The sequence below is a fragment of the Triturus cristatus genome, chromosome 2_1 (assembly GCF_964204655.1).
Source record: "Triturus cristatus chromosome 2_1, aTriCri1.1, whole genome shotgun sequence".
NCBI classification, from domain to species: domain Eukaryota; kingdom Metazoa; phylum Chordata; class Amphibia; order Caudata; family Salamandridae; genus Triturus; species Triturus cristatus.
In genome coordinates, this window is record NC_140581.1 from 192,295,689 (window position 1) to 192,323,399 (window position 27,711).

At 42.8% G+C, this 27,711-nt stretch overlaps 1 protein-coding gene across 1 annotated transcript in view; it reads left to right on the forward strand.

Moving 5' to 3' along the window:
• SKA1 (spindle and kinetochore associated complex subunit 1) overlaps nucleotides 1-27,711 on the forward strand; it is a 101,554-nt gene that overhangs the window by 10,947 nt on the left and 62,896 nt on the right. The window contains exons 2-3 of the mRNA XM_085629741.1: nucleotides 3,833-3,925; nucleotides 15,689-15,813. Of these exons, the coding sequence (XP_085485867.1) occupies nucleotides 3,838-3,925; nucleotides 15,689-15,813 (213 nt within the window). The 5' untranslated portion in view covers nucleotides 3,833-3,837. The remainder of the gene's footprint in view (nucleotides 1-3,832; nucleotides 3,926-15,688; nucleotides 15,814-27,711) is intronic.

Consider the following 27,711-nt stretch of genomic DNA (forward strand, 5'->3'; position numbering starts at 1 on the left):
TTACTTACTTAAGTTTCTCGCTTTTAGTTTATTTGCTGCACCAGCGGCTTTGTTGTTCCTCTCTTCGAAATAGCAGTGGAAGCAAATGTGTCTTTGTTTATACTCCTTGTCTGTTATAATATATATTTTGTAATTTAGCTTTATATACCCTCTTTTTCTTGGCGCAATAGCTGTTCTGTCGTTTATTTCTGCATATTAGAAGCGTTATGACTCATGTGCTGTTCATGGTCTGTTGAAAACATTGGGTGTTGACAATAAGCTTTATTGATCCACTTTTTCTTGCCACAAGAGCGGCTTTGATTTTACTTTCGGTATGTGAGTAACGTTACAAACCGTTCCACTTGTTTCTGCGTCCCTATGGAAGTCTCACATAGTTTTTATATATATGGTTCACTTTGTTTTCACTTTTCAAATCGAACGATGTCATATTGCACTTTCTCATAAACTATAATGTTAATTGAATAATACTCCACACGGGCGACTTTTCTCCGTTATTGTAAATTTTATGGTTTCAACACCTTTCCTATTATTATTGATCACTTGTTTTTGATTGCACCCCATGTAACTGGTTTTAGATGCAGGCTTTATTTATGTATAACATAAATTTGAGCTCTATATAAGCTTTTGTGGCTCTTTTGATTGTATCACATGAAGTCCTTTCAAATTCAGCTGTTCTGTGTTTCAGTGGCCCCACTTTTAAATCCTTGTCTTTAAAAATGTTCTAACTCCTTGTTTCCTGATTTTCGCCCTTTTCTCTTTTGCTTATTATGCTCGACAAGAGTGGTCTCCATATCATCACCCTTTGGATCACCTTACCTTGGTTTTCTTCAGTTTGTGCTTTTGCGCAATTTTTTATTGTAAAACTACAATGCAGCCTTTTCAGCTTTCGTCTACACAGTGCTTGCGCTGTGATTGTGATTTGCTTGTGATTAGGTTTCACCTGCACAGCCTTTTCTGCTTGTTTCTTGCCCTCTTTTTGTTTTTTTCAACTAGTTTCTTGCCGTTCTCTCCTCCAGTCACCCAGCACCTTCCATCCCCTCAGGGCCTACCTAATAGAGGTCCCAATGTGCAGGTCCTCACGCCAGCTCTCCCTGCGACAGGTCTTCTGTCCAGCTTGCCCGCAGTCCGCTACCCTCTTGCTGCTTTGTCGCTTGCTGCCCTCTGTTTGTGCTTTCTCTGCTTGTTTCTTTCTCTGTGTGCTTTCTCTACTCGTTTCTTTCTCTCTGTGCTTTCGCTGCTCATTTCTTGCCCTCTGTTTGTGCCTTCTTTGCTCGTTTCTTGCCCTCTGTTGGTGCCTTCTCTGCTCGTTTCTTGCCCTATTTTTGCCTTTTCTGTTAATTGTTTGCCCTCTGGTTTTCTTTTCTGCTCGTTTCTTGCCCTCTGTTTTGCTCTTCTGCTCGTCTCTTGCCCTCTTTCTGCCGTTTTCCTCTTCCCGCCACCCAGCGCCTCTTCCCAGGACACCCTGCCTGGCAGGCTTCAGAAAGAAACTCAAGTCCTGGCTCGCCTGAGACTTTATGTTATGTTAACAGGGATCTATAGAGCGCATGCTCACCTGCAGCTCTCTTAGCGCTGCGAGAGAGTGACTAAATCCCACCAAAGGTAAAATGTACAAGCTCCCCACCACCCAAATACTCTTAGGGGTGACAGTGTTGTGCTCCACAAATACTGTTGATTGACTGATTGAAAGTTTTATATTGAAACCAATGTTACTGATAAAAAATGTATGTACACAATAAAACAATCTTGAAATAATAACCGCATGCAAGAAACAAGTCACTGGCGTTGTGATGTGGTACAATTCTATCTACACATAGAATAAACGCAGGGTGCACATGGACATATTTTTAACAGTTAGTTTTATACTATACACTTATGAAAATAAACCTTTATATGTGTTATGTTGGGTGGTGTCAATTTGTATACATTAATAAGCGGGCATATTGTCTAATCTCAATAGAGCACCGATGCCTGAATTGGCTTAGTATGATTACGAATCATATTGTTCCATAGATTGCACTATAACTTACAATTACTTCATTTATTAACCGCATTGGGCCATTTTAATTATGAATGCTTTGAATGCATTTGGAGGACCTAGACGAATTATACCGTTAGGAGCTGTGCTTAATATGCGCCGGTAGTGACAGGTCGTCGCAACAGCACCAGGGCGACCACCTAACTCCAGGACGCCACACACTGACTTCAGTCCTGAACATTTCACCTGCAAATTGCTCTTTTCAGGTATGTTAGTCTAATTAGATCTATAGAAACAAAGCATTACTTTATCACATAAAATGCATTGGGTTGTCACATAAAAGTCTAGAAGTGGATTATGCATAGCTGTTATCAATCGCCTTTACTATTGCCACGGTACTGCAGCCTCATGTTTCCAATATGGGTTTGCACTTTATTTTTTTAACTGTAAGACTTGCTGCACAACAGCTAGTTCTGCTGTGGAACTTGCCTAAAAAACAATGACAAAATGATTAGATTTTGCAGAGGCCGAAAACAATTCATAACACTTTATCGGTGTTTCTTTCACTTATATTGCTCAACTGCTCACCAAGCTAAAACGTTAAAAAAAAATAAAGTTATTAATAATCACATAGGCGTAACCTATTGCATTTGTCAATGCTTGTTTAACTGTATTTTTTCCTGTGAAATTCAGTGTTTTTTCATGATGTACTTAATTTTCAAACCGTGCTGTGCATTGCCTTGCAGTGCCTATGATGTCACAATATTTATACCAATAAATAGCAACACCTAAAACCGCAATGTAATTAAATAACAACACATACTCAAACCGATACATAATACTACATTCATAATCATCTCTTTCATAGTGTTATGGGTAATTATGTGGTATTTAATTTAATCAGTACAATTATTTACATTATTTGTAATTGTATCTGTCGCATCAAGTGTGGGTCATGAGCAATGCATCTGTTGTGTAAGTTACACTTTGCATAAATGTTGTGCGGGTTCTGAATTGTGGTCCTAACCACAAGCTGCAAATTTCAGTTGCTTTTCTGTTTCAATTCATTATCTTAACTGCGTTTTCAGTAAATCTATAATTTTTAAAAGTGTTCCGAGATCCTTTGCATGTGCACAACTATTTAATGCTCATGAACATCTTCTAGATATATTGTGTCAATGTTTATAGTTGTGTGGATATTCCTCTACTGTACTACCTGTTGTGGCATGGTTCTACCTATGTATAATTTAAGCCATTCTTGGTCCTTATTTACAAAATGTTTTGTGGGACAGTTACAAACGCTTTTTTAGTTAAGTGATAAACTCTTGTGTTAAATCTTGTGTTAAATCTTTTATCAGGTATTTCTGTGTGCTCCTGTGATTGTTACAAGAGGAAGTCTACAGTACCAGCTTTTATCCTCTTTCCCACTATCCTGTAGAGTTGCTGTATGAGTAAACATGCATGAACCCTCTGTGCTTATTGCCCACTATGCTCATGCATTCTGAACACACAGCCACAGTGCTTCATTAATCATAAACCTCCTGTTAAGAACCTAATTAATCTCTTTCCAATACATCAACATATGTGCAATCAGACTTGAGTGTTTGATGGTGACAAGGGAATCCATGTTTAAAGTCACGAAACTTCCAAAACAACTATAAAGCTTCACATTGGTAGAATGTGTACTATTCAAATGCCAGTATCGGTACATTTTATGTGATTGGCTGTCACTTATTAAACCACATTTACATTTAAATGCCATAGGTTCAAAGTAACTAGCTGTTCCTTCACTTTCATTTCCCAATTTCCTTTACCATTTTTACTTAGTTTTGAACAACTAATATGTTTGTGCTGTAGGAGATATGGCATCTGCAGATTTGGGAGATTTGTGCTTTCACATCAACAGCAAGATTTCTACGGTCAAGAAGATCCTACAATTAAGAAATATCGGTAAGAAAAGCTCTAACATTGTTAAATACTTTCGAACTTTTGTAATTTGTAATTTTATGTGTGGGGATTTGCTTAGTAGTATCTTAAGTTTCTCCTCAACACACGCTCTGATCTATTTAAAGTATTTCTGCAAAGTTCAGAGACCTTATGTTTCAGAGAGAACCAGGTGCTCTGATCCACGTTGCTTTTAATGATTGACGCCAATGCATATTGGTAAAATAGAACTTTCTATTTTGCTCAGATGTTTGGTAGTTCAACCAGGGTCGAGAGCTGGTCGAGCATATAAAAAGTGTTTTATATGCTTTTTCTGTGCCAATGCTGCCTAGAGTATTTTCTATGCATTTCCTTAGACATTCCTGCCATCCACTTTAACCAGGATAAATGCTTGCTAGGTAACTGACCAGTGTGCCATACCCTGGCTGCATGTTGGTTTGTCTTCTTTTAAGCCTGGGTTCTTGACACCAAACCTGCTAAAGACTTTCATGAGCACTTGGTTGTTGTAGGATCCATTCTTTTTAAATACATATTTATAGGCCTTGACGCATCCACTCGCTTAAATCAAGCAGCCAGCGAGGAAGGAAAAATAATGCAACTGGATATCAACCAAAGCTAACCTCCTCCTCCAGGGATTTCAATGCCATAACACATCTAGTTTGAACAAAAACTGGTCCTATCATGCATACTACTCCCTAGGTGACTCAATGCCCTATGTATTTCCTGTTAGCTGCGTCTTGGTCTGATGGTCCGCCAGCAAGCGATTGAGAGCAGTCTGATGGTATGATTCTCAGATATTGAGGGCACGTAGGTTTCATAAATTTGCTGAAAAGCAATTCAGGGAATAGATGTACAAGCCTCTAACTTTTGGGCAAGTGAAAAGACAATTTTTCCTTCTTCGATTAAGACCCATAATCTTTAAAAGCCTGCCCGTCTGCCAGTTCCACATTCTGGATTTACCCCATATTGTGCTTATACAGTGCTCAGTAGCACACAAGGGCAGAGTCTTCAATTTCCCCGTCAATGAGAAGCCTGGGCATTTTTACCTGTAAGGATATACGCTGGGAATGGAGGGATAGATTAGTGTGCATCAAGAACAGCTATTCAGAGTCTGGGACAGTGCACAAGAAGGTGCAACAGTGCTTCTGTGCTCCCACACAAACTGGAATGGCCTGGGGAGCAAAGAAACGATGGATTTAGGCCCATATGTCTGTACTGGGGCGAATGTATGACATTGTTGTGCCCATCAACTGTTCTTTTTGCATTTGTCATCCCGAGTAGGACGGGTATGCCCAGACGTGGGTCCCGTGCTCTCTATGCCACTGGAAGTCAAGCTATCCTGGCTGATGAGGGTTGAAAACCCGAAACCGGTCCTAGGATGTTTGTTTCCAGTCCAGGGAGGACCTGGCCTGGCAGTTCTGTCTGGACTGTTCCCACACAGGGTCAAGACTGATTTGCATAGGGATGGGTTCAAACTGGAATGGCATGGGGAGCAAAAAAAACAAACCACGATTGATTTAGGCCCAGATCTCTGTACTGGGGTGAATGTACGACAATGTTCTGCATTCTACCCATCAACTGTTCTTTTTGCATTTCACACATATCTGGCTGCACATCTCCTATTTTCGTGAGTCCCAACTGTTTAGCTTAACCGGTGTGTATTTACCAGGGCTTGTGGTGCCCTGTATTATAGGATTTATATTTCAGCCATGTTCATCTATATTAATCCATATTTATTTTTTGCGCTTTATACCTGTATTTCTTTTGGGGTTTGTAAAAATGAAGCTGCAATGAGGATATTAATGCACTTTTTTTTAGCCAATTGCATGTGGATTCCTGAAGATTTGTTTTTTTTTGCAAATCTCTTTATTAAGTTTCATATTGAGGCAATAAACGGCATACCTTCTGCCTCGCAGGGCGCATAAATCAAAAATACCACAAGCAACAGTCTTGTATCTAATGCACGTCGAGTTACAGTACAGATCGAGACATTCACCATCAGTTAAACCAGTAAAATTCACAAATTAGTGCAGCACGAAACTTACAGTTCAGGGCGATGTGACTTCGTTCAAGTTATGAGTCAGCATATACTGCCTTAGCGGCTCCCAGATGTTCCTTAGGCCTGGATGTAATAGGTAGCTCCTCAGCGTACAGTTCAAGAGTTTCTTTACAGTATATTAAATCTCTAATCCAACTATTAATTTGAGGACTAAGTCTGCTCTCCCAAGTCATAGCCACCCTTCTTTTTGCCAGTAGAAAGGCAATTCAAATATATCTGCCCATCACTCCTTTTAGTTGAGGTGTGTAACAAAGCAAGCATGTTACCAGTGTACACTGAAGTATGGCCCCTGTCATTATGTGTATACGGCTGAGTATCTCTTTCCAATAAGTAAAAACTGCTGCACAGTTCCACGCAAGATGATAAAAGTCAGCTTCACCCTGCCCACACCTCTTACATTGAGACGAGTCGCGAAGTCCTATTTTGTACAATTTTAGGGGAGTATGATTCACTTGATGAATAAACTTAAAATGAATAATTCATAGGTTTCCGTTGGGCGAAAGTCTCCCATAAGAGTGCATATTTTTTCCCATTCTTTCAGCGTTATTGGGGTCTCTAAAAAAGAGTTCCAGCGTTCAAGGCTTTGATCTACCCCCTTCAGTATTTCCTCCTGCACCGCTTTGTACAGACTATTGATTAGCTTCTTTTTGGTGGGAGCTACAATCAGAAGCTGCAAAGTTAAGAGAGATGGTGGTTCTACAGGAAATGACGTGTAGTGGCTTCTCAGGGCACGCTTTAGGCAATATGCAGTGTACAGAAAGAGTGGCGTGGGATTAGTGATAAATCCTAAGTCAATGCCGTCTATGTATGAACCATCTGGGTATAGGTCACGCATGTGTGTGATTTCTACGTCCTTCAAAGCTTTAATAGGGCCAGCCTCCCCTCCTGTGTTACAGATAGAGCTGCGTGTCCAGCCAGCGGTAGCGCCGACACATAAAGAGGAAGCTTGCCGGCCATCCTTCCAATGGCCTTCCACACCGCCACTGTGATGTCTATAGGGTTGATCTCCTGTTTAGGCGTTCCCCTGTTGACATGCGTGATTATTCCTGTCAATGGTATGGGATGCGCGTCTCCGACCGCTAAATGCGGAGTAAAGTCATGTGGCTTGAACCAATAGTAGGCGTATTGAGCCTGCGCACACAGGTAATAAATATACAAATCTAGCACTCCAAATCCCCCTCTGGCATATTTGAGCGTCAACGTGGACCAGCTGATTCTAGCCTGTTTGCCTCCCTGCACTAATTTTAAAAGTTGTGTTTTAATCATGGCAAAGAAGTGTCTGGTTAGGCGAACTGGAATATTACAGAAATGGTATAAAAAACGAGGTAGAACTACCATTTTGATCACCGCAATCCGGTCTGCCAGAGACTAAGGGAGATGAATCCACTTTTCTACCTGCTTTTCCAAATTATTGTATGCCCTGCCATAGTTTTCTTTAATACCTATCTCTGGGTCACGGTGCACCCAAACACCCAGATATTTAACAGGCTCAGTTGTCCAGACCAAGTGGTATTCTAAGGGGGGAGGTCGAGTGCATATTGTTAGCGGAACTACCACATACTTTTCCCAATTTACCGTGAGGCCGGAGAATCGACCAAATCTAATGCATTCCCATTGTACCGACTAGAGTTGGGTCTGTGGATCACGTATGAATAGAACCATATCGTCTGCGTACATAGAAATACCGACAGGTCTGTGATTGAAGTTAAGCGCAGTCTGTCTATGACGCTGACATATTATACAGGCTAGGGGCTCCATCATTATGGCAAATAATAGAGGCGACAATGGGCACCCTTGTCGGGTGCCCCGATCTATTCGGAAGGGTTCGAAAGTAAGACCGCCTACTCTCACCCTCGCCGATGTGTCTGTATAAAGTACTTGCAACCCGCGCAGCAGAACATTGGGAAACCCTTTTCTCCTCAAGATATGAAACATATAGTCCCATTCAATGGAGTCAAATGCATCAAGCATGACCGCTGCCGCTTGGAGATCAGGATTTAAAATATGATACATGGCGAATATTGTGCGAAGATTGTTTGATGTAGAGCGCCCCGGCACGGAGCCGGATTGGTTAGGCAAGACCATGATGGGTAGTGGTGGTTGCAGTCGAGTGGCAAGTATCTTTGCCAATATTTTTGCGTCCAGATTAATTAACGACAGAGGACGGTACAATTCACATAACGTTGGATCCTTATCCTTTTTAAGGAGAGTAATGATAAGAGCCTGTCTAAGGGATATGGTTAAGGCCCCAGAGTCATGAGCAGCCGCATACACCTCTAGCAAGTAAGGGGCAATGAGGTCTACATATTGTTTGTAAAATTCAGAAGTGAGCAAGTCAGGATCTGGGGCCTTATTATTAGGTAAAGACATGATCGCCTCCTTGATGTCAGACTCTCCTACAGGCCGACTAAGGTACTCGCGGTCCCCCTCCGTCAGCTGCACACAAGCGACATCATCAAGATACTCAGCCAGAGCAGTTTCTTCACACGTTCCACGTGAGGCGTACAAGTTACTATAAAAACCCCTAAATTGCTCAACTATTTCTTGTGGCCTGTAGTAATCCACCCCCTGATCGTCCACTATTTTAGTAGCATTGTGGTGTTCAGCCCTAAATCGTAGCGTCTCGGCTAGCTTCTTACCAGGTCGTCTGGCCTCTCCATAAGCTCTAGCTACGTGACGACGCGACAGCGCGCCTCAGATTCCGATAGCTCTTCATACTCTTTTAATAAAATCTGAAGTCTGTCAAGGGGAGCCGATGTCGGGTTGTCGATATATTGTGTTTCTAACTCGTTCAATTGCTTTTCAGTCTTTGTGAGTTGACCCCTAATATCCTTCAAGATACCTGAGGTTGTGCTAATACAGACCCCAAGTATGCCTCCCACAAGACGGCCGGATTGTCCACCGTTCCCACATTCAATTCAAAATACTATATTATTGCCTGTCTCATAGTGTCCTCGTGCACAGGATCAAGTAAGGACTCAGCTCGAAACCTCCACGTAAAAGGGAAGTGTGTGTTAGCTGGGATTTGGATTTCCAACAGTATCGGATTGTGATCTGAAAGGGTGCGTGGCAAGTTATGTACATTTGTTACCCATCCATTAGCTTCTTCATTTAATAACCAATAGTCTAACCGCGACCAACTATTGTGTGCTGGAGTAATATGCGAGCCCATCTTAGTAGAAGCATTGCGTAGTCGCCAAGCATCAACCAACCCCAACTCCGTCATAGCGTCGCGAACACACTGCGCTATTTTGATGGTTCGCGCCCCATGTGGGTTGGATTTATCAAGGCTCGGATCCAGATGCGTGTTAAAATCCCCTCCCCAAAGGGTTGCCGCCTTCGGCCATGTTCGCAACCTTCCCAGCAGTTGTACAAAAGTCTGCGGCTCATCCACTACTGGACCGTATACATTAATGAGTGTGACCAATGTGTTGCCTAACTTGCCCTGTTCTATAGCCCAACGGCCCTCACTGTCAGTGTGCGATAATATAGGGAGGAACGATATACCTTTTTTTAATCAAAATAAGGACACCCCTTGTATATGTGGAGAACGAGGACGCCACCTTATATCCTGCCCATTTATGTGCAATATTGGGTTCTCTTTGCTTGCTCAAATGCGTTTCCTGTAGAAAAGCAATTTGGATTTCATGCCTATTACTTGCCTGATTTTTTTTAGGAGTATTGAGGCCTCGAACATTCCACGTTATACAGTTGTATCGCTCACCCATCCCTACTACTGCAATGTTTGATTCTATATTGAGTTGATAACTCACTCACGTCTAACAAAAGCATACTCCGATCTGTACCTATTCCCGATCTGTCAATGACAACGAGATCAACAATTTTGTTCCATGAAACTCCCCCTCTCCCCACCCACTTTGGCAGCCCCAATTCGCCAAAGCCATTACCCTCGTCAACTGCCCCTCCCAATAAAGAACCCAGTACGACCAGAACATGATGGGGTACTCCCATAGGGGGAAACGTAGTGGCGCATATCACTCCCCATTGTGATAGGGAGGGGGCTGCCACCAGAACCTTATTTATACGTCCCACCATGATGTAGCCTAGGCATCGGAGTGTATGTGGCCAATTCAGTCAGCTCAATATTTGCAATAAACATTATAACATGAAACGTATGACCAGCTTGTTATTACCATCCAGCTATGCTGCAGAAGATACGAGGCAGTCAAATATGGAGCAATGAGGTCCCCTTAATCCTGCAAACAAAGAGAAAATGAGAACACAGATATGCAATACTATTCATCAATGTCGGAAGTAGGGCCCGATGTCTGCTTCTTGCACCTTCGAGTCTTTGCATACTCCATGGCCAACTTCGGATTACTGAAGATTTTTGCCGTATTGTCGACGCCAATACGAAGGCGTGTGTGATACAGTATAGCATATGGCACCTGCTCCTTCAACAACACCTTCTTCTTTTTTTTTTTTTTTTTTTTTTTTGTAAAAACCTTTATTGACATTTCAACAAAAGACAAGTATGGGCCTACAACCCCCGGGGCCGGCCGCTAAGCAATCAGAGTAACAGAAGCAAATTTTAATCACAGGCAGCACCTCGGGGAGCAGATTCTCCATTCTAGCATACTCTTGGCCCCTGAACAGCCCAAATAGGGACCAGGATACAAAAGGTTTTCATTTTATAATAAGGGATAGAAGGATCAGGTGCCAAACAATTTCCCAGCAGCAAATAATGGCAGGCAGAATAGTAAACGCCAACAATAAACAGCAATCTATCCAGGCAATGGCGCTAAAACAGGAGGTTCAGGATGTGGAAGAATATCACGGCCATTTGCGCCTGCAGTCCCCTGCCCTAAGACCCAGAAATCACCACGGAAATTGAGGCACACATAAAAAGCAGCGATTGGCAGCAAAGGAGACCTACCGTGCTGACCCCAGAAAAGAAGACAAAGAAGAATAAGAGAAGAAAAAGGAGGCCATAGAAACAAAGTAAAAAACGAAAGAATCCCCTCCCCCAACCCCCCACCCTGCACCTCTGCAGATGAGTACGCCCCCCCCCCCAGCAGTGTGCCTGTCGCCCCGGAACCAGACCCAAAATATAGAAGAAACAGAGAAAATGGAGTAAGAAAGGAAACCCCACCAGACGGGGGAGTAAAGAGAGTATTAATAAACTGGAGGAGGGCCTTCAAAACATGCCCCCGGCTTCTCCCTCCCGCACAATATGTTCCTCCCCAAAGCAAACAGTAAACAAACACAAAATCGACCATGTCAAAGAAAAATGGGGAGCATTATGTACCTATTACACTATTAGTTATGTCGTGAGAGCACGCAACCCCTGTGCCCGCCCGCCTGTTAGATGACAACCTCTGAAGGATCAGCCTTATCCTTGGCCACTCTTTGCGAATCCACCCATGCATACCCATCGACCCAGTGCCATGTCCAATGTTACAAGGAAGAGGAGCGTCCAAAAAAGACCAGGAAGCGACACACACATGTAGAGTGGACGTCTCTGAACACCAACACAGTCAACATTATGGAGGACCATCTTTCCCAGTACTGCCCAAGGATCTGTACTGCACACAAGGTCCAGGAAGGCGGAATCAGCCAAAGCCGGCGACTGTTGCTGGAATATTGCCTGGGTCGCCGGAGGCTGCGCGTGGGACAAAGCCACCACCCCCCGCTCAAATCCAAAACCTCCGGAACAGACCGGACCCACAGCCAGCCGATCACACGTTGGCACATTGTCCGAAGTTTCCAGCTTTCCCTTATTCACAGGGGCGGCCACGACACTGTCCTCCTGTGTGAAGTGTGACAAGTCCCTGTGTGCCTGGGGACAGGCAGATCGCAACTGTTCCGACGCTGAAGCAACACTATCAAGCTTCCTCCCCAATACCGAGGCGCCGTGAACCAGGGTGGAATGAAGGGCACCGAGAGCTTCGAGAAGGTCACCGTACCCCAGCCCAGCTCCCGGCGCCCGCTCCGCTCCTCTTAGGCACACACTCCCAATCTTGCTGAGACTCAGTGTAGAGGATGATAGACTCCATCCTAGCAAGATGGCCGCCGGGTAGGTTCATCCCAGATTGGGACCGGGACTCAGGCACAGGCGCATCAAGTTCCATGTCACTGGAAACAGGGTTCCGGGGGCAGACAAAAATATATATCCAGTGTGTGGCCACAGGTAACAGTCATCCCCACCACGGACCAGCGCCCGCGAAAATCCGGGAGCAGCCCGCGGTAATCGGGACACGTTACGGGCAGCGTCCGGGCAGCTCACCGGCGAAGGCTCAGGCAATTACCGGAGAATCCTGGAATTGCCTCCCCGGGCATGCACTCGTTCCGCTACGCTCAGTGGTAGGAAGGACCACAGCGAAATTCAGGCCAATATTCGCACCGCTCCGGTACTCCGACTCCACCCAGTCACCAATGGCCGCTGTTGTTGAACTGCCGCCCGGCCATGTTGTCCACCTGAGGTCCCGGTTCCAGGGTTGCACAGGCCGCAAACTTCAAATGGACATTTCTCCGGCGGTACCGCCGCCAGAAACTTCAGAATCACACGATCGGTTGCCGCTCTCAGCCACCAACACGGGCATATAGCGCAGGCTAAGGATCTCATGCAGGATATCTGTGCGGGATGTGGAGGTTCACGGAGCCGGGAGCCTACGCTGCCGTCCCGATCGCCATCTTGGCTCCACCCAACAACACCTTCTTGATGCCATGAAACTCTTTCCTCGCAGCCTGGACTGAAGCTGTGAAATCGGGATAAAATGAGAGTCCATTTCCTTGGTGATGCACGGTGCCTTTCTGGCGGGCTATCCACAGCACTGTGTCCCGATCTCTAAAATTTAGCAGTCTTGTGATGATGGGCCTAGGGGGAGCGCCAGGGGGCGGCCGGGCCGCTAGAGATCTGTGAGCACGTTCCACCACCAGCATATTCGAAAGAGTCTCTGGACCACAAACATCTCGAAACAACACTTCGACGTAATCCTCCAGCCGTCCTACATTCGTTGACTCCGGCAGGCCCAAAATGCGCACATTATTGCGCCTTGAGAGCGCTGCAATGTCTTCATTCTTGTCTCTAATAAGAGTTAGTATTTTCTCGATGTCCGAGGTTTTAGTTGCCACTTGTTGCAGGCCGTCTTTGGCGTCAGATATCCTTTTGTTCGGCCTCGCCCAGCCTTACCGCCTGCTTGTCGAGTTTATCCGACATAGTGTCCATGCGGCCATTCAGCGCCTCAATCTTGCTGTCTATAGACAGTAAGCTAGCTTGGATCGCTGCTAGTGTCTTTTCTAGTGCGGTCGGTGCCTGTGCCACAGAGTCCAACTCCGAGTCCGATGCAGCATTTTGTACTGATTTGCCACTCTTGCGCAATTTGAAATTCAGCCGAGGTTGGTTTTTATCCGGCTTGCCCATGGTGAATGGCGCAGAGGTCCCCAAAGTCAGCAGGCACTGGGGAGTAGAAAAAAATCGGGTCTCTATAATGGTCGTGCTGTCAAGTTACCAAGTCCGGTCTGCCGCAGCACACGTAATTCAAGTCCGCCCGTCTAGCATCTGAAGGACAGTTACACCCCCTTGTCACACTCCAGTAAATCGTTCAGAATCGCAATTATAAACAAATAGAGCAATCTCCGGGAAGGGACACAGGGCAGGCTTTAGGTACAGTCCCCAGCTGTCAAACCTGCACCGGAGGGCAGCACAGTGCTCCAGCACGCTTTGTCACCGCACTGGACCTGCGGGCGGCCACAGCAACACAGGATAGCTTGCAGGAATAAAGTGGCGGCCGGCAGAGCTGCACTACTGTGCTGCCATCTTGCCGCGCGCCAAACCACGCCCCTCTCCTGATTAATTTTACTGCCATAAGAAGCAATGTATAATGTATTTCTTATATGCAATATCATTTTTTATGAAAATATTAGCATTGCAGTACAGACACATGAACATCGTAGCTGCTTAAAGCTGCATTAGGAAACACCCTGCCTGTCATTCTCCACAGCAATTTGCCTGGCAGTCATGAATAAGCCCATTGTGAGTCAAATAAATACAGACACATTCATGGTTTTCTGTCTGTATTTATCTGTTAAATGGAAATATGGGGCTTATATACCTGATCCCCTCTGCCTCTACTAGGTCAACTTCCTCCTTCCTCCTTTCTTACAAATGGTTCAATGCACGGTGTACCTCATTGCACCTAAACCTTTCCATTCAGTTTTTCAAACAATACAATGCATGCCTCATCACAGAACTTCCCAATTCTCATGTGCCACTTAGTTTCCCACACACTAAAGGAGATGTCATTCAAAGCTGCAGTGAAATCCGGTTCTTCAGTTACGGATATTAACCGTGAGGGAAACTACGTCAGCCCTATATGTGTGGCAACACAATCCTATAACCCTAGTGTAGATGTGGTTATAGTTTAGGAGTAAAGAGCCCACAACACTTACTTTCTTTCTAGCAAATTCCCGCTATGGCCCAAAGCACGAAAGGCCACTGCTTCTCAGATTCCACCCTTTCTCATTACCAAGAAATGTAACTGGTAGTATTTGGTAATGCTCGGTAATCTGTTGTCTGCTTTTCCCAGTGGTAGAGTTAGATCAGTCTGACAATTCTCTATGACATATTCTCTCATATAAATTTGTTTGTCACCCTCTGTATATTTCTTATCAACTTGGAGAAGGGGCATCGGCAAGGTCTTGAGAAGGTAAAAAAATGTTTAGGTAGAGTGTTCATCTTCACTGTGGTTAGTCTTAGTCTATCCGACCAAGCGAGGATGCTCATGTGCCAAAATTGCAGCTCACCTTGTATTGCCGTCACTTGCAGGTCAAAGTTTTTTTTACAGTAGTTTTTCTATAGAAACTGTACCGATCCCATTGGGTACATGATGTAGACCTTGGTCCAAAAGAATGGGATTTGATTTTGCATCTCTGGCACTTCATCGTTTGGGATGTGGATGCTCAATACTTGTGGCTTTTGTGTGTGACCTTAAACCCTAATGTTTTCCCAAATATCTCCCAATTCCTTCAGCAGAGAGGGTGCTATTTTCAGAATGTTTGTAAGTGAAAGTAGTATGTCATCTGCATTCATAATTAATTTCTATTCATACCCCTCAAATGTACCATTTTGGCAGACCTGTCCCTGCAGGCAAACTCCTTCGTTAACATACAAATCAGTGGGGAGTGTGGGAAACTCTGCCTTATACCTTGTACCATTTTGTATCTCAAATACACACAATGACCTGATGTAGTCAGTCGGTCTGTTATAGCTACCGAGTGTCCGGTCTCTAAGTTTGGATCCAAACACAAAAGTCTCCAATGTCACACTTAGCAATTGCCAATGAACTCAGTTGAACGCTTTCTAAACCTCTGTTGAAATCAGGGTGGCTTTCTTTTGTGGTTTGTGAATGTTCTCAACTCTATGCTAAATTTTCTTCGATTTTGCAGTTTTTAATTACGGTAAGTAAATCTTGAGCTGAATAATTGCAGTGTTGTGTGTCTTACCGTCCCATTTCTGCTAGGTTTAAGCCAGGAGCATTGTCAGGCTTCCAAGAAATGAGGCATGAGTTTCTTGGAGAGTTTTTAGTTAATTTCTGCCTGTGAGTCCAAGTGATGCGAAAGTATATCTTCTGAAATCTTTATTCTCTTCCACTTCTACCAGGCCACAGGTTTCTTGATGGTAGTAATGTAATCGGTGATTAATTTAAACAGATTTTCAATCTGAATCTCTTATTTTTACAATTCCACAGGTCAAGATACCTCATTGGCGACTGTACTAGGTAAAATTGCAGAGGAAAGTCATACGCTGTATCTTCTGCTCAATAGGTTGGAACGAGAAGTTCAACGCCAGGAAAACTTGTCAAATTCACTGAAGGTATAAAATACACATGCATTTGTTTACAAAAAACAGAAACAAGAGTAATAATTTATTTTCCAGTTCTGTGCTCCCTTGCATTATCACAGATTTGGTTCTAGTGTGTGATGACATGCAGTAGGGCTTAGAACTAGAAAATCCTTAAGAAAAGGTACGAATACATATACAGGATTCTTACTTCAAACGTCAATAAAGACCAAAGGCCCAGTATAGTTTAGTTGTAAATTATAGCTTTGACTGCCTTATGCTAAGAACTGTTTTCCTGTACAGGTGTCATTTATATGTACGTACACTGTTAAAGCAGCGAGCACAAAGGGCCTCTTATTTGATAAGTAAGAAACTAAGATGGCTCGGGAGCATGAGTGTTTAGTCCATTATCCCATAGGTTGCTGACTGAGCCAGTCTCTACAAGCTGGCTCAGTATTTTATCTTCTAGAGCGTAGTAACAGAAATGCATTTCTGCTGGGTACTAATCAGCTGGATATTGTACCCATGAGCTCTACCAATGAGATTTATAGCTGAGTGTTGTACAACCACTTGATCTAAGGTTCATTATACACTTGATGGAGGTATGTCATTCAATATAATACCAACACATCCATGGGTGTTTTACTGTTGAATTTGGCACTTGAAGATCTGAAGACATAAGGTTGTATTTGTTTTTAGAAGGTGTAGTTGTAGGTAAGCTGATTCCTCAAGCAGCCTTTGCTCAAAGTGCAGTTTGGGCCCACAATAGCTGTTGTCCTCCATCAGCAAGTGTTCAAAGAATCAAAAGTCATTTAATTATAATATAAGTAGTGCATTGTGACATTCTAACTATATTATTATGAATAGATTAGCTCGAATATATATATATATATATATATATATATATATATATTCTACTGGCGGTCGCCAGTAGATAGTTATAGTTACAACCTAGTTTCCATAGGAAATCTCAAAATTCTATTTTGAATAACTTTGGCGCCGGTTGACGAATCCTCGCGAAATTTCCAAAACTAATGGGGCGCTCCGTTCAGCTCCTACCCTGAAAGTCTCGGGGTGATTCGTCAAGCGGGGGCCGAGAAAAAGGGGGGGGTCCAAAAACGCGTTTTCCCCATGCATTTTTCCATAGGACCTTTAGTCGCAGCTACAGCCCGAACGGCTGAACAGAATTACGTGAAACGGCGAAAAACCTGAAAAAAATAAATAAAAATACATACATAACTTAGCATTTAAAAAACCGTACAAATTCACTTAAAAAACCATAGGTTTCACACATGTTATAGTTAGCTGGACATTTCACTCGTAAAAAACCAATGAAATTCCCCCGTTATAGTTAGTGCAGGCTATAACTATAACTCACGCGACCGCAATCCTCTGCTGATGACGTCAGATATTACATCACTGATGACATATGTGTCTTTATGAAAAATAAATATTTGTAATATATGTATAGCTAAAGATTAATGGAAGAAGACATGGGTAAATAAGTGTCTAAATACAGTGATGTAATATCTGACGTCATCAGCAGAGGATTGCGGTCGCGTGAGTTATAGTTGCCTGCACTAACTATAACGGGGGAATTTCATTGGTTTTTTACGAGTGAAATGTCCAGCTAACTATAACATGTGTGAAACCTATGGTTTTTTTAAGTGAATATATATATATATATATATATATATATATCACCAGCAAATCCACTGCGTCTCACTTTCCCAATGTCAGGACGAAAGAAAGCACTGGAGCCGTGGCCACAAATCAAAGGTGTGTTTATTAAACACTAGGTCCGACGCGTTTCGGAGTTTACACGCACTCCTTTCTCACGGGCAACAGACTGTGTTTGTTAGGCATAGTTAAAGTGCTAGTGCCGGTCACGTGCAAAAAACATAGTAAAAATACTATCTTCGTATTTTAAATCAACAATTGATACATTTTACGAGACTTTATAAACAAATAACTAGTTTTAAACAATAAAGAGCTCATATTGATCTTCTGAATGAGAGATTAATGCCCACTTGGGCGGCAACGCAAGCTACTCAATTGTTCACTTTTTTCTTAACATGAGTTGTTTAACTTGTTTTATACATTGTTTAAAACTAGTTATTTGTTTATAAATCTGCCTATGTTGAACCATTGATTCTGCCCACTAGGGCATGACTCAGCGAGGACTAGCAGAGCAATGGTATTTTGCTAGCATATTACGATGTGAGCACGAGCTTGTCGATAAAGTTTGATTGATTCAAAAGACTCGGTACGTAGCAGTACACTGAGCTGCATTATATTGAAAAAGAATGAATTGTGCACAATTCAACTACAACCTGATTGATTACGTTTAATTATTCATTTGTGAGTCAAGTCTCGTAAAATGTATCAATTGTTGATTTAAAATACGAAGATAGTATTTTTACTATGTTTTTTGCACGTGACCGGCACTAGCACTTTAACTATGCCTAACAAACACAGTCTGTTGCCCGTGAGAAAGGAGTGCGTGTAAACTCCGAAACGCGTCGGACCTAGTGTTTAATAAACACACCTTTGATTTGTGGCCACGGCTCCAGTGCTTTCTTTCGTCCTGACATTGGGAAAGTGAGACGCAGTGGATTTGCTGGTGATATTGGGGGGTGGCTACCCCTGCCGTGTGCCCGCCGTACAAGTGGCTTGGGAAAAGCCAGCGTCTTGTGGATATATATATATATATATATATATATATATCTATATATATATATATATATATATATATATATATATATATATCCAAAAACAGCCTCCGAGCAAAGGAGCCCCCGACCCTACAGGGCGGCCTCAGAACAATGGGCACGGAGCAGCCCATCAATTAACTCTCCATTAAGAACCACAATGAGGACCAATACCGGAGTCAAAGCATTTTAATCGCAGGCACAGCAGCACAGTAAGTTCTCCTTCTCCTTACACGTTTCGGCAACATTTGCCTTGATCACAGGTGGAGATCGTAAAGTGCAAAGTGCATTCATGCTCGCCTTTTAGTTTAAAAGTCACATGACTGTCTTTAAAGAATACAGTCCCCATGATGCATTTTGCTGGCAGTTGTGATGTAATGCATGGAATCTTGTTCAATCCATATGCCTTTTCAATACAAAGTTCATTTTCTGTGCATGCATCAGATGTAATCGAGGGTTTATTTACTCACACTGTCTTGTGGTTGTTTAGCGTGCCAAGTGCTCACTTTTCATAATGGCCTTACAACAATGCCAGTCCTCTGGCACGATCAGAGTAAGGAATCAGCCCTCTGTGCAGCACAGCGACCCGAAAAACAAAGAAACTTTTCTTTGCATTCAAAGTCTTACTAAGGAAAAGACATGCATTTTAATATTAATTACTGACAGGGACCCACTTAGGAGAGACTTTTGCTCATCATGGAACTACTTGTCCCAGCATGCCACTAAACTGCAGTATGCAAAGCCTATTAAGGAAAACAAAAGATGAGACATGCGGAAATAAACATAAAAGAGAGCCTTTCCTGTGGTAAGCTTTGCAAGCCTATGAGGAAGATTCTTTCTGCTTCGAAACGCGTCAGGCTACAAATTTTATTTTATATTTTGCAGAGACTTCCTCTCCCCTGCCCCCGCCCCCCCCTCGAGATGAAGCAGGCCGTGGAGCCTCTCAGATACGACCGGCCACCCCGCTGCAGGCCATAATTACAAAAGGCAACCGGCAGCCTACGGTCAGAATGACAGCAGTGGATCCCAGGGGCGATGACTCTCGTGGGTGTCCGAGCACTGCCTGACCTCAAGATGGGGGTCGGACAGGCCTTGAATCGTGCAAAGCAGCGCAAGAAGGCCCCAAACCGAGGCTGGGGGCTAGAGGAGTCTAGACTGGACAGTGAGCATAGCGGGAGCTGGGGAGTGTCCAAATCACGGCAAGGCAAGAGGAGCAGGTGTGTCAGAACAGTTGTTGGCTGAGCAGCGTGCTTTCCTCCCCTCCCCCACACTAGAGCAGCGTGGCTGGGTCCCTGGAAGCGGGGATACAATTTGGTTATCGCCTATAAGCCAGAGGGCAAGAGCTGCTGGTTGAACAAGTAGCAGGCTTGTACTTGAGGGCACAAACACTTGGGGGACAGCAGGTCCTGAGCCTGGCTTGGGGACACAGGCCACACGATGGCCCTAAGATGGTCCCCAGAAGTAGACCCCCCCCACTATTAAGACTCAACTCAGCAAGCCTTAAGGAAATGACGCATTGGGAAAGTTTCAAGGGGGCAGCAAGACAACACACAAGGACGCGCTACGAACCCCACAAAGGAGATATACGGTGGGGGGGGGGGGGGGGGTGAACTGAAGAGAAGGAGACGACCGTGTCTATGCCGTGACATAAGAGCGCCCAACGTAGCTTCCGAGAGAGGTATGGCTGCAGGAGTATGCAGGGAGACTGCTCCGGATTAGGTAGGGGAGGAGTACTCCGAAGCGCCCAGGGTCCCCCTACCGCTGGGATTATGCTCAAATGCCCACGACTCACCACTGCCGCTGGGAATGGGGAAGATCTGCGGACTTTGGAACTGTCCTGTCCACCTCTCCTCTCTCCACTCTTGACCTGGAGGCGAGCTGGAGGATGAGGCGGATGGCGTTTACCAGCAACACCATGACTGGTGCTCTTGATGGAACTTTAATGATACCCCCTGGGCGGAAACCAAAACTGTCTGTTCTTACTGCAGTGCCCAAGCAACTTTGGCTGATGCCCGGTGAAGCTGTCATATGCAGCTATAGAGGAGTTTGGCGCTAGTTCACCTCCACGGCCGGCACCTACCCAGCCGGACATCGTTTCCCTCACCTCCCCGTTGTGTTTTCTTACCTGCATTCCCTACCCCCATTTACCATTCCCCCTCTATCTCTTCACTCCCCATAAAACATGTGTACGCACTAATAATCTCACATTATTGTGTAATCTCATGTTTTTTTCCTTTTTACCTATGTCCATACTTATCTATGTAATTATGGAACCTGTAACCCACTGATCCTCATGTAAAGCCCTCTGATACCTCCGGGTCTAGCCAGCTCTATATAAAACTTTGCAAATAAAAATAAAAATAAATAAATAAAAGTCAAGAATGAAATCCAGATGGCTGTATTGCTGCTGAGTGCCCTCGCAAAGCTCCAGGGCATTTCCTTAAACAAAATTATCCACACAGCGGTCCAGTCGTGGGGAGGTGCACCATCTCAAGTAAAGGCAACAGAGAGGCTTTGATGGGAAACCATTCCTTGACTGTGCAGCTCAGCTATCCGAAAAACAAATAAACTTTTCTCTGCTATCAAAGTCTTACTAAGGAAAAGACATGCATTTTAATATTAATTACCGACAGGAGCCCACTTAGGGGAGACTTTTGCTCGTCGTGGAACTACTTGTCCCAGCATGCAGCTAAACTGCACTATGCAAAGCCTATTAAGGAAAACAAATGATGAGACATGCGGAAATAAACATAAAAGAGAGCCTCTCCTGTGGTATTTTTTGCAAGTTTATGAGGAAGATGCTTTCTGCATCGAAATGTGTCAGGGTACAAATTTTCTTTTTTGTTTTGCAGAGGAGAGTCAAGAATGAAAGCCAGATGGCTGGATTGTTGCGGAGTGCCCTCCCGAAGCTCCTGGGTGTGTATATATATATATATATATATCTCCACAACTCGGCTCCATTCAGTGGACCCCTGGCGATTCTTTATCTGGTGCGGAACTGCAGCAGAGCCATGCCGTCATTAATACACCAAAAGTTTCCTTCTCAGGAAGCCAATTAGTACGCACTCACAGATTTCTTCGTTAATCCCAATTTCCTTTATTTATTCAATAGCATCCAGTCTCGAGTAAATACCAACGCGTTTCGCTATCAACAGATAACTTGATCACGGTTAATATTGTGCATTTTGAATCGCCCAATAAAAACAAATGATGCCAATCATGTGATTAGTGATGTCACTCATCTATTCGCCTGGACTTCTGGTCCTTGTAGTCCTCAAGCCATATATGTTATTAACATATCATTTCAAAGGTAATATTAACCCAACTTCATGCGCAATTTCTTCATCTAACTCCTCCTATTGTTTTGTGTCCGTTAATCAAAAAACTGCACATGTTTTGCCATGATCTGTTTCGCTGCTCATTAATCTACTCGGCTTTGAATAGATGAAGGGAGACAATATTTATCTATTTTTTATGTGTCAGGTTTCAACTCGAACTTTATTCATTTCCCTGTACTTTATTTAGATTTATTGCTGCAGGCGGCAAAGTTCTTATTTCAGACATTAAATTGTGCAGCTGCACTTTCGTCATTTAATACGGGAAGTGCTAAGTTTCTGATTGTTTAATTTAACCTGCATATTCGTTATCCCTCTTAAGAATCGGAGCTCCGATTTCCGCCGTTATTAGAAAATAAACAGTTATGGTTAGGTTTTATGTTGACGCGATAAATTTAATTCGGCGTCTCATACTGTTTATACTATTTTAAAACCCTCCAGTGGGCTTATTCCTTTATCTTATGGCACAAATCGTGCCCTCTAGTGGGCGATGTCATGATTTATTTGTTAATGCATGGCAGTCATTAGATTCCTGCGCAGTTGTGGGACAATTATTAATTAGACTGTCCTTCTCATTTATGTGAAGGGTTAGTTATGTTAATATGGCTTGATCATAGGCTTTTTATTCCTTCTTCTCTCATCTCTCCGCCTCCCTCTCTCTTAAGGCACCCATAACAGGATCATTGTTGATCATTTTATATTCCTATAAATGAACGTACAGTTCTTCACTTTGATTGAGGCCCCATGGTGTGTAAGTCCTGAAATTCAGAATCTGACGTGATTCTCTACGTCTCAAGTTCTTTTCTCGATCTCCCCCTGTTCCATGTGAGGATATTGTTTCAAGAGCATAAAAGCGTAAGGATTTCCAATCTATTTCCGCTCTTTGTCAAACAATGAAATATCCTTGTTAAAACACGGGATTCATTTTTGTCCAATACAATCAATGAACTTAGCACAGACACGAATTGACATCTATAAATACATAAGAAAGATCAAACTTGCAAAAATCTTTAAAGAAAATCAAGAAATGGCGAATTTTACCAAAACACAAAAGAAGGAAATGGATTTCAGTGTGGAAGAACCAGTTCTGAAAACCACAGACATGCCAGCCCTTTTGACTCTGGTGAATTTGGACGCAATGGAAAAAACAAATATCATTGATGAATCCACAGCATGCCCACAGATGGGAGAAGGTTTGAGTGGGAAAAAACCTCCCTCACGCTTTTATCCTCAATTGCCCCCTGGCAATAAAATTGATATTTTTCAAGAAGCCGTGGTACAAGAAGTATATAAAATAAGAGGAACGAAATACCAAGACTATTTGAAAAAAGAAGAAAGAACAGCCCTTAAAGAACTAATGGAGGATAAATTAATAACCATAAAAATGGCAGATAAGGGTGGGAACATCGTTATCTTAAATACCACAGATTATGTATCAGAGGCTCATCTACAACTTAAGAATAAAGAATATTATAACAAATTGGATAAGAATCCAACACGAATATTCAAAGAGAACTTGGATAAAGAAATCCACAAGTGGCAACAATCAAATCTAATTGATGATGACGAAAGGAAATTTCTGAGTACTGAGCACCCCATCACAGCGACAATATATATTTCCTACCCAAAGTACATAAAAATCCACTAAAACCACCGGGTCGACCGATAGTGTCTGCAATAGGATCACTTATGGAACCTGTAGCAAATTATATTGACTATTTTTTAATGCCTTTTGTGTTCAACTTAAGCTCATATTTGAAAGACACAACTGATCTCTTGAGACATTTGCAAGAACTACCATGGCAAGCATCTTATATGCTAATTACGATGGACGTAATATCGCTTTACACAAATATTGAAAATGACATCGGTTTATTAGCATGTAGTTATTTCCTTAAGGAGCGAGACATCAAACTCAAACAACACAATCAAATGTTAATGGATATGATCCAAATGTGCCTCACTCAAAATGTGTTTCTGTTCGGTGAGGAGATTTACATACAAATAAAGGGATGTGCAATGGGTTTCTCCTTCAGCCCAGGATACGCTTGTCTTACCATGGGATGGTGGGAACAGCAAGTGGCATGGCATCCTAATAATGATAAATATGTAAACAAAGTTATGAAGTGGTTAAGATATATCGACGATCTTCTGATAGTGTGGGATGTCACGGCACAGGAATTTGAGGAATATTTCAAGATTTTAAACTCTACAGATGCCAAAATAAGATTTACATACAACATCAGTAAAGAAAGAATAATATTCCTAGACACAGAGATCTACATTGCGAACAACAAATTGGAAACCACACTGCATAGAAAGGAGACCTCTACCAATGCAACATTGCATGCGAACAGCTTTCACAAATCATCGGTGAAGGATAACATCCCATATGGAGAATTTTTGCGACTACGGCGGATCTGTTCAGAACAACAAGAATGGGAGGAGCACAGTAAAACACAGCAAAGAGATTTAAACATCGTGGATATAAAAAAGGTATTATCCAAAAATGCTGGAAACGTGCCAATGAAAAGAAAAGACATGATATTTTGGATGAAAACTACAAAGGGGCAAAGAAACCAACTACAAACCAATCAGAAAATGCAACAGTGAGACTAATCTTGGATCATTCGAAAGAATCAAGACAAATAGGGGATATCCTTCGAAGAAATTGGAAGCTCCTACAATTAGATCCAATTGTAAGCGAAATTATGGGCAAACACCCAAACATCACGTTCCGCCGTGGAAAAATTTGAGGGACAAATTGGTACATAGCCACCATCAAGATCATGACAAAAAGAAGGGAATGCAATGGCTAATGACAAAGGGCTTTAAAAAGTGCTACACATGCAAAGTTTGCCAAATTTCTAAAAACATGACTGAAGTCAGATTACCTAACAATAAGATATGGCAAATAAAAGAACTAATCACATGTAAAAGCCAATTTGTTGTATATGTGATTGAATGTCCATGCTTACTGAAATATATTGGCAGCACAAAGTGCGAGCTGAAAAACAGAATCCTCGAACATGTGAGAGCAACGGTCAACAAAGACAGGAGCAACGCAGTTGCAAAACACATGGAAAGCAACCACGCAGGAGATTGGAAATCCTTACGCTTTTATGCCCTTGAAACAATATCCTCACATAAAAGATCGAGAAAAGAACTTGAGACGTAGAGAATCACGTCAGATTCTGAATTTCAGGACTTACACGCCATGGGGCCTCAATCAAAGTGAAGAACTGTACGTTCATTTATAGGAATATAAAATGATCAACAATGATCCTGTTATGGGTGCCTTAAGAGAGAGGAGAGATGAGAGAAGAAGGAATAAAAAGCCTATGATCAAGCCATATTAACATAACTAACCCTTCACATAAATGAGAAGGACAGTCTAATTAATAATTGTCCCACAACTGCGCAGGAATCTAATGACTGCCATGCATTAACAAATAAATCATGACATCGCCCACTAGAGGGCACGATTTGTGCCATAAGATAAAGGAATAAGCTCACTGGAGGGTTTTAAAATAGTATAAACAGTATGAGACGCCAAATTAAATGTATCGCGTCAACATAAAACCTAACCATAACTGTTTATTTTCTAATAACGGCGGAAATCGGAGCTCCGATTCTTAAGAGGGTTAACGAATATGCAGGTTAAATTAAACAATCAGAAACTTAGCACTTCCCGTATTAAATGACGAAAGTGCAGCTGCACAATTTAATGTCTGAAATAAGAACTTTGCCGCCTGCAGCAATAAATCTAAATAAAGTACAGGGAAATGAATAAAGTTCGAGTTGAAACCTAACACATAAAAAATAGATAAATATTGTCTCCCTTCATCTATTCAAAGCCGATTAGAATAATGAGTAGCGAAACAGATCATGGCAAAACATGTGCAGTTTTTTGATTAACGGACACAAAACAATAGGAGGAGTTAGATGAAGAAATTGCGCATGAACTTGGGTTAATATTACCTTTGAAATGATATGTTAATAACATATATGGCTTGAGGACTACAAGGACCAGAAGTCCAGGCGAATAGATTAATGACATCACTAATCACATTGGCATCATTTGTTTTTATTGGGTGATTCAAAATGCACAATATTAACCGTGATCAAGTTATCTGTTGATAGCGAAACGCGTTGGTATTTACTCGAGACTGGATGCTATTGAATAAATAAAGGAAATTGGGATAAACGAAGAAATCTGTGAGTGCGTACTAATTGGCTTCCTGAGAAGGAAACTTTTGGTGTGTGTATATATATATATATATTCACTGAAAAAACCATAGGTTTCACACAAGTTATAGTTAGCGGACATTTTACTGATAAAAAACCATTGAAATTCCCCCGTTATAGTTAGTGCAGGCAACTATAACTCACGCGACCGCAATCCTCTGCTGATGCTAATACTGTATTTAGACACTTATTTACCCATGTCTTCTTCCATAAATATTTAGCTATACATATATTACAAATATTTTTTTTTCATAAAGACACATATGTCATCAGCAGAGGATTGCGGTCGCGTGAGTTATAGTTGCCTGCACTAACTATAACGGGGGAATTTCAATGGTTTTTTATCAGTAAAATGTCCGCTAACTATAACTTGTGGGAAACCTATGGTTTTTTCAGTGAATTTGCAAGGTTTTTTAAATGCTAATTCCTAACTATAACGTGTGTGAAACCTATGGTCTTTTCAGTGAATTTGTACGGTTTTTTAAATGCTAAGTTACTTTACGCCGTTCGTGGCGTGCGCGCCCACTTTACGCAGTTCGTTCCGTGCGCGCACGGTGCGCTTCGCGCACCGTGCGCGCACAGTGAGCACGCGGTGCGCTTTGCGCACCGCGCGCCCACTTTACGCAGTTAGTGCCGTGCACGCAGGGTGGGCACGCGGTGCGCTACGCGCACCGCGTGCCCACGTTACGCTAGATGGGCCATGTACGCACGATGCGCTTCGCGCACCGTCCGCACACGGAGGCCGTATTAGGCGCATCGTTGTTAAAGGATACCTATTGCTTGGTCTTTGCATAAATATGCCATGCACTAAAGGTGCCCTTCGGGCACCATTTACACACGGGGTGTGGAGAACGTAGATATTGTTTTTTTTAAAATTTATTTTTTACCGTACGCGTACGGTAAGCGTAATCGGCGATTTTTCGAAAATAAAAAAAAAAATTTTTTGCCTTTGTGGGTCCTTTGAGGACACCATAAACATGACTGGGTGGTTGGGAGCAGTCTAGAAAGCCTCTTTTATTGTTTTCCGAGTTTGCTTTTCCTCCACTCCCCTCAGAGTGCGAGAGAGAAAATGGCGGCCGACACTTCCTGGTTTCGACCGATTCGAATGTTTACTAAGATCTAACAGCCAATCAGAATCGCGCTCGCGCACGTCACCGTACGCGTACGGTAAGCTTACCGTAAGCGCACGGTAAGCGCACCGTAAGCTGGCTCAGATATATATATTGATTTAAATGCTATTTTCTCAGGATCTACTGAACAGATTTACACCAGACCTACAAAAGGCACTTCCTTGACCTGAGGACTACCTCTCTGCCAAATTTAAAGTAACTCTGTTCTGCCGTTCGGGCTGTAGCTGTGTCTAAAGGTCCTATGGAAAAATGCATGGGGAAAACGCGTTTTGGGACCCCCCTTTTTTCTCAGCCACCGCTTGACGAATCCCCCCGAGACTTTCAGGGTAGGAGCGGAGCGTAGCGCCCCACCTATTTTGAAAATTTCGCGAGGATTCGTCGACCGGCGCCAAAGTTATTCCAAATAGAATGTTGCGGATTTCCTATGGAAACAGGGTCCTAACTATAACTACCTACTGGCGACCGCCAGTAGGTAATGTGTGTGTATATATATATATATATATATAT